Source organism: Phalaenopsis equestris, unplaced genomic scaffold, assembly GCF_001263595.1.
Source record: "Phalaenopsis equestris unplaced genomic scaffold, ASM126359v1 Scaffold000600, whole genome shotgun sequence".
In the NCBI taxonomy this organism is placed as follows: Eukaryota; Viridiplantae; Streptophyta; class Magnoliopsida; order Asparagales; family Orchidaceae; genus Phalaenopsis; species Phalaenopsis equestris.
Window position 1 is genome coordinate 2,147,610 of NW_018165040.1, and position 8,572 is coordinate 2,156,181.

Here is an 8,572-nt window from a genome sequence, read left to right on the forward strand (position 1 = left end):
GTTTTGATATTTTGATCATTAATAACATCAGAGTATAAATTTTGAGAATGTTATAATACTTTTTTGGAAATAATATGAAGTTGTATTAGAATAGTATATGATTTAGAGAAATATTTGTACTTGTTTTCTGCTATCAATCTGTGACTGTTCATCTGCTTCATGTTCCTTTGCAAGTATTTATACATTTAAGGCTTCTTATGACAATTGTATATTATTTTAAGGCATTTACATACATAGCACATAATTCCTTTGTATTTACATATCTAACACCTAAATTTTGATTTTTACAATATTTTTTGTTATTTGGATTATTATCCTCATTATTACAAATATATCATATAATTTGGGGATGTACACTTATTATATATATAATTAAAAAAATTATATTATATTCATCATGTTCATCTATAAATAGAAATTACTTTCTTAATGAATAAGGCCCTGCTGTTTTAAAATGTTTATATTTGGTGCTTCTGAGCTGCTAAAATACTTAGTTCAAACTTAATCATTAGAGCTCAGTTTAATGCTGCAAAATATGGTTTGATATCTTGTTCCAGTTTATGATTTTCTTTTCTTATTCTGTATTTTCTTTTATTGAAATTAATATGACTATTTTGATTGACACTGATGAATTTTGCATTTAGAGTATACTAAATGATTTTTATGTTGTGTACTAATAAGATAAAATAAAACCTTTTTTCCCCTCACAACAGCCCAAAATAGTGCAATATCACATATAAGGACAACTGTGATCATCTCTGGATGGATGATGCCTGCTATGTAAAATGACATACAGGGCATCCAAAATATTGCTATTTACAAATCAAGCTTCCTCTTTCATTCTTTTTTCAAATTCTCACTCAAATATCAAAAGTCATGATAAAATCTCAACCCATATTTTCTCAACCCATATTTTTCATTTTTTTTCATTTTTATCAAATTCACAATGATTTGACCGTGACACGCGTAAATACGTCACTTTGATAGTTCATGTTCTCTATATAATGATCCCAAAAAATAATGAGCTCCTATTCTTATATTCAAACATGGCTAAATCTAAGGTTTAAAAATAAATAAATTTGCTTAATCATGAACCAAAATACTAAATCACCCTTCATAATTAAATATTTACAAATATTTTAGAATTTAGAGTCTTACATAACATTTGATGTTGAGAGACTATTCTATTATGATTTGACAAAAGATGAGTCACACAATGACTCCATATGTGTGAGTCAGCTGGCTCTTTATGTGAGATAAATGTTCATTAAGGCATATGAAAAAAGTAGACATTTAGTGATGGTTAAACTCTACTGCGGTGACGATACTGTAGGGGGGGTCTTGCGGAAAAATAGCTCGATGCCAGAATGATAAAAAACTTAACACATCTTATTTGACTCTTTCATATTTCAAAAGATCAAAATAAAAAATGCAAAGGTCATCTTATTCAAGAACATCTATTCTCTCCCAGTTCACGCCTCGGAACGCACCCGTCCCAGATGATTAAAAAAAATAATCTAACTCAATTAATTTAACTTGCCTATTTTTAAGAGCAATGCCAATAAAGTGAGAATCAAAAAGCAAAAATGCCAGTGTACTATTTACTCATCAAGTCATAAGTGTAACTCAATGCCTTGTGCCCACAAAGTCTATGTTTCATTTTCCTACATTCCAATGAAACAATTGAACATTAGTATATAAATTGCCTATATTTTGGCAAAGTACTAAACAAAGATTTAACCTATAATTATAAGTCCTAATTGAGATATAAATTGCTCTTTAAATTCTCTTATAAAGTTTCTACAATCAAACTCTCATTATTAGATTGCTAAAAATATAATTAAAACAAAAAAAAATTTATTAAAAAATATTATCAATTAAACTTAGTTTCATATTTAATCTATGGATGCTTAAATATAATTAAAATTAGGTGTATTATATAAGACACCACACATTACTTATGAATTTACACATCTAACACCTAAACTTTACTTTTTACATTTATAACACTGAAAAGTGAAATAACTGATATTTAGATAGAAAAAGTGATATAAATATAAATATCAAAGTTTATGTGTGAAATATATAAGAATTGTGTGGCATGCATGTAAAACATTAATATTATATTAGTGAAGTACATTGAAAATGTAAGAAACATTATGTATGATTGTATAAAAAATGCAATAACCTACTCCCTATCTACCCTCATACTCTTCACATGAAAGAGTTACCAAGAATGTCATTTATTCCTTGGTAGGTTGGCTACAATGAGTGGTGACTATCATGAGAATTAATGCATGGGAGAGAGGAGAAAGAGAAGGAAGGAATTATCTATTTATGAAAAAAGCTAGACTATGTTTGCATTAATGGATATACATGTTTTTGGGTCTGCCTTCATTAAAGCTTAGATGTGGGAGCAATTTGGCCTCTCCCTCTTAGTTTGTCTCTTATCATTTGGAATAACAGGCACCAAGCCTCACCATTTTAATATTATTTTTTACACATATATAAAGGTTGATCACTGATCAACCCCAAAGTCTGAACGAGGAGCGGACCCCCCAGGTGTGCAATTCGGTCATACACAATTATCAAACCAATGAGTCAGGCGAATGAGCACGCGATCACTCACGCGCGCGCGCGCGCACACACATAGATATATATATCACCAAATTAATTGTTTTATATGATTTAATAAAATGCACGTAAAAATGATGCAATTAAATCATTATGAATTGATACTTTTATTATGCTTTTGAAGACTTGAGGGGTATGATTGTAAAGAAGAATATTTTGAGAGGTGGTTTTGTAAATATGAAAACTTGTAATGATATGAGCTTATTTATCCCTACTTTTATTTTAAAAGTGTATATATAAGACATTCCTTATAAAGGATTATTTTGCATTAGGATCACTATATATGGATTGAGGTTCGTAATATGATGATTTTTTTTTGGGTTATTACATACATGCCCACAAATTCCTATTTATTTACATAACTAATGTCCAAACTTTATTTTAATAGTTATATCACTTAAGGTTTTACTTCACATAAAAAAAATATCACCATTTTAACTTTTAAAGAATGAAATGCTCATTCTCATTCATAGGTAAGACACACATGTAAAAATTGAACTTTAGGTGGTAGATATGTAAATAAATAAAATTTGATGGGCACCTATGCAAATCTCCAAAAAATTTTAAGTGCATTTGGAGCCTCAACTTATTTAGTGCGGTGGCGTTTTAAAACGCACCCGATCTGTTTGCGTAAACTGCGTTTTAGCAGTTTATGCATTTTCAAACAGCATTTACACACCGCATCTATCTAGATGCGGTGACAGTTTTCTAGTTGCGGTTTGACTGTAATAGCCACCATACTTAACTTATCAATAAATTATTTTTAATCTGTTTATCAGCATATTATTCAATAAACTGTAGCTGCCCAAAAAAAAAAAATTATAAACAACTAGATTGACATTTACATCAACAAAATATTTTCATAAAATTTCTAAAATTATTTCCCCACGCCATCTCTCTCTCTCTTATTCAATACAATATTCTATTCTCTCTCTCTCTCTCTCTCTTCTCCGACGCTGCCATAAATTCTCCCCGACGCCTCTCTCCTCACCATCTTTTAGCCTCCCCGCAGATCCCTCGCCTCTCCTCTGCAGAGAAAGAGTGAGGCAAAATGAAAGAAAACGACCCCAGCGACTGAATTACTGCACTCTGTTAGCGTCATACAGAAAGATAAAGAGAGACACGGAGAGTGAAAGCAGCTCATAAACACAGGCCGTACAAGGTAATCCGCCGCCGCCGCCGGCCACCGGCTGCGGCCGGCAGCACCCTCATTGCTTTTGTTCTTATCTCTCATTTACTTACTGTTTATGATTTTTTTTTCAATCCGAAGTATTTACGATCAAGCTTTCAATAATTTTATGGTTTATTGTTTTTTTTTTAATTTTAGGTTCATTAAAGTTATAGCACGAATGTTCAAATTAAAACAAAATTTAAATTTTATATAATATATATATATATTTTTTTGGTATTTTCAATTTTCTATATATAGAATGAGTTTTTTTATTTATTTATTTGAAATGACTTTGAAAAGTTATTTTTTTTTTAAATTAACTTGAAAATCTAAATTTGTATTATTTATTTACTTTTATATTAAATATTATTTGCTTCTCATCTTATATTAATATTACAAAATAGAAAGAAGTTGGGCACGCATCTATAAGAAAACCTAATTAGTAAAGGAAACGATTTGCTGCCTTATAATTCATCAAGTATCTAAACATCTCTTATATTTTCTATTTTTGACAGATTTGCCACTAATTACTATAATTATAACAAATATACCCGAAATCCATCACAATTTGCATTTCATCTCAAGAAAATTTCAAATTTTATTAAATATATTTTAATTAAAAAATTTTGTTGAAATTTCTTAAATCATGGATATGTATAATAATTAGCATTGCAACTAAGAGTCTGTTTGGGGTGGACCTACGTTTAATATAAAAAACTCAAATGCGACAGACAACATTTTCAAAAATGCAGACATCAAATGGTTAGACGGTGTTTTTAAAAACGCCTCTGCACTTATAAGCTGCCCTAAACGGGCCCTAAAAATTATTCAAACCACACCAACTTAACTTTAGGATATTTATAAAAATTTTGGCGCATTTACATACATACCACGCCATTCTTATATATTTACATATTTAAGCTAAATTTTGATAATTATATGCAAAAAAAAAGTGTATTTAGCTTTTTAAAAACTATTAATAATATATTTAATAGAAATACTTTTGGCTAAGAATATAAGATATTTATTCAATAATTTTGTACTGCAAAACCATGATTCTGAAAGTGAATATTTAACCTTAAGAAAAAAACTATGCAATATGCATTTATCGGAAGCTTCTAATTTTAAAAAGCAAAATTTACATAAATACCCTTTAACACAAAAAATTGAACCATTTTACTTACTTAGGGTCCGTTTGGGGTAGCTTGTGCGTTTCATGATAAGCTGTTTATCCTGAAATGCGGCCCGCGAGCCGGCCGCAGGGGTCGACCAGCGGCCTGCGTTTTGTGTTAAAATCCAAACGCATAAATCCAAATGTAGTTTCCGATAAGCTGACGAAACGCGCGAACCAAACGGTACGGCGATGTTTTGAAAACGCCGCCCGCACTTATAAGCTGCCCCAAACGAACCCTTAATTACATAAAAGCATGAAAATGTGCATTTCACTTAAAAAAAATAATAATGCTGGTTTTATTTTCTATTTGTTGTTAAAAATTTAAATGTTATATAAATAAATAAAAGAGTTATGGTTTTTAGATGCTTCAATACATAAAAATTATGTGATTTATGTAAATTCCTTCCCCAATAAAATCTTATATTCACTTATATAATATTCTAAAGTTTAAATAATATCAATATATATTATTTTATATGAAGTAATATCAATGATACATTTTATATCATTAAATGATTGCTATATTGAAATATTATTGACTATTTTGAATGATTGCTATATAATAATCCAATTCTAACCATTGAACGCTACTATTTCATTAATTAGTTTTTGACCCCAAATTTCTTAAATTTCTTTACAGTTTTCCAATCAACTGCATACATATGACGTCGCTCACTCCCCCTTCTTCTTTCCCGCCAACATCTCCTCCTCCTCCTCCCTCTTCCGCCTCCGGCGGCAGTGCCACCGCCTCCTCGCCTTGCGCCGCCTGCAAATTCCTCCGCCGAAAATGCCAACCCGATTGTGTATTCGCACCCTACTTCCTCGCCGATCAACCCCAAAAGTTCATCAGCGTCCACCGAGTCTTCGGAGCCAGCAATGTCACCAAACTTCTCAAGGAAATCCCCCAGAAAGATCGAGAAGACGCCGTAAATTCTCTCGCCTACGAAGCGGATATGCGTATCAGAGATCCCGTATATGGTTGTGTGGGTGTCATCTCAATTCTCCATCACGAACTCCGTAAGCTCCAGCTCGAGCTCTCCTTCGCACGATCGGAACTTGCGAGGTACCAATTCAATCCTCCGCAGCCTTCAGCTGATTTATGGCCGGGAAATCAATTTGGATTCGATGCGACCGCTTCGGTAGGTTTTGGGATGAATGTCGGAGGAAATTTGATTTTTAGGGCACCGAGTGCTAGGGCTACCGGGGGTGATGGGGTTGGGCCTACCTAGCGGGATTGTGTGGAGATTCTTGTGGCGGCGGGTTAGTTTTAGTTGTTCTTAATCAGGAGAAAATATTATGTGTGGATGAGATGTGTGTGAATTAATTACAAATTGATAGCATTATGAAGATATTGTAGTGTTATTGTACCAAAATACCATCAGAATAGCACATGTGACACTATTCTGGTGGTATTTGTGATGGCATTATGCTACAATACCACGAATTCACACCCACGGCATCTTGACTCGATATTTTATCGTTAATTTAATTATAATGATTTTAGTTTTTGAAGTTGTACTGTTATTACTGTTTAGTTTGAGAATGATTATATAATTGTGAGATATCTCACCTATATGTTAAAATTGAAAATATGAAAACTATATCATGCAAATCTTTTATGTGAATGAAGTTTTATAATAGTATCCTGAGTATTTAAATAAAGTCATTCTTTTTAAGTTTCTCCCAAAAAAACTTTTAATATGAGTTTAAATAATTTCAAGAGTTGACAATATTTTTAGTCTCCATTAGAAAAGGTTGGGGATAAAATTGACATTTTTATAGATTGTAGGGTTAAAATAGCATACTATTGAAAATTAAAAAGCCATATATATATATATATATATATATATAGATAGATAGATAGATACATTGCAATTATGCTTATTGCATCGCTTCACCATTTTTCGCTGCGGCCTTCCGACGCAATAGGCATTGGAACCGTTTCATTAGACAAGCCATAAACACTCTTCCTAGCTGTAATTAACCAAACTCAGAATCTTCCCGCTGAAAACCCTAAGAAGGCTTATAACGGCTAGTTTTAGTATACATTTTCTCTCTCTCCCTCCCTAGCTTTCTAGCTAGATTCCATACTCTCGCTTCATTCCTCCATTAGTGACAATCTGCAGGGAATTTTCAGCAGCTAAGTAGAAGCCAGTAGCCATGGAAGAGAGAGAGAGAGGGTTTGAGAAAGGGGAGCTGTTGATGGATGAGGGAGAAAGGAAGCATGAGGGTTCTTAAAATGGAATGATTAGCAGCTTTTTTGCAGGGTATTTAATTCCGACAGAGGAGCTCTTTTGCTCAAAAATAAAGGAAGGAGACAGAAAGTGAGGATTTTGGAATCAAACTAAGCTTATGAAACGAGAGAGAGTGAGACATATTGATGATTCATTTAATGAGTCTATCTATAGGGTTCAAAACTTGGTCAAAATATGGACGCAACCGCAATTATGACTGTGTCTTTCAATGCATGTCTCGTGCTCATTGATTTAAAGTAATCTTGGAACAGTGAGAAAATACTGAATTAATGCCGATTATATTTATGCATGTATTTAACTCTGGAGGATCAGTAAAATATTTTGTGGGCTAAATCACATGCCTAGCAGTTGTCGTGGGCCTGATAAGCTCGTGTGTTCAGAAAGATACAATCATCACCAACATGACATGCTAAGGTGAAGCGCCGATCTTACTTGCCCATAAGTTGGTTGTTATGTACCAGATGTTGGGCTGACCTTTCGAATTAACCTAATGGATTGATCAAGTAAATGAACTTGTTGGATTGGACGGGCAAACTGACCTCCTAGATTAGCTTGGCAGATCACTGATATGTCGGTTTCAAATAAAGAAGAGAACAATCAAATTCATCCACCAAACTTGCCTCGTTGGTGATCGTCATAATCGACAAAATGAAAAAAACAAGGCCTGCATCAATGAGTGACATGCACCATATCCTCATTTATGAGCTATTTGATATCTATATCCCAATATTTTCATCAAGACACCACGAACAAATTTTATATACTATGACTCATATTTTATTATTTTTTTTAACATGTAAAAATAGAATGGAGCGAGATCCAAAAAGGAGGATCAACTTTTCCATATATATCACATGGTAACTTAGAACTTGCTCTAGATCCATCTCGCTAGGTCCTTCTCTCATTCTTTATTGCTGGTTAGATATTATTGTCAATCTCTGTCGTGGAATGATCATCGGGAAAACACATAATCCAAGCCTAGAGAAAAGATTAATTCTCTTCCTTCACCCCACATCTCACACACACACACACACATGTTTCTCCCCAGTAATGTGAAATCATGAATAATACATGACCCAATGCCCTAAAAAGATTCAACCTACACACACGCACGCGCGGGCGTTTCTCCCCAGCAATGTGAAATCATGAACAATATAGGACCCAACGCTCTAAAAAGATTCAACATATACTGACAATTTATTTTGTAGTAGTTAATGAAAGTTTAGTATAAGATATTTATTGATCTCTTATGAAATGAGAAATTAAAAACACTATATGGCGATCGTTGGATCTACCCACTTAAGGCTTCAATCAAGATTGTACATGAAAAACAAAAAA

The 8,572-nt window shown here is 32.8% G+C and overlaps 1 protein-coding gene across 1 annotated transcript; it reads left to right on the forward strand.

The window, feature by feature from the left end:
• Positions 1–3,603: 3,603 nt before the first annotated feature.
• On the forward strand, positions 3,604–6,431 carry LOC110029734 (LOB domain-containing protein 6-like). Its single transcript, XM_020732155.1, has 2 exons — positions 3,604–3,796; positions 5,620–6,431. Exon 2 carries the CDS (start codon positions 5,642–5,644, stop codon positions 6,206–6,208), a length of 567 nt encoding a protein of 188 aa, XP_020587814.1. The 5' UTR covers positions 3,604–3,796; positions 5,620–5,641; the 3' UTR covers positions 6,209–6,431.
• Positions 6,432–8,572: the final 2,141 nt, after the last annotated feature.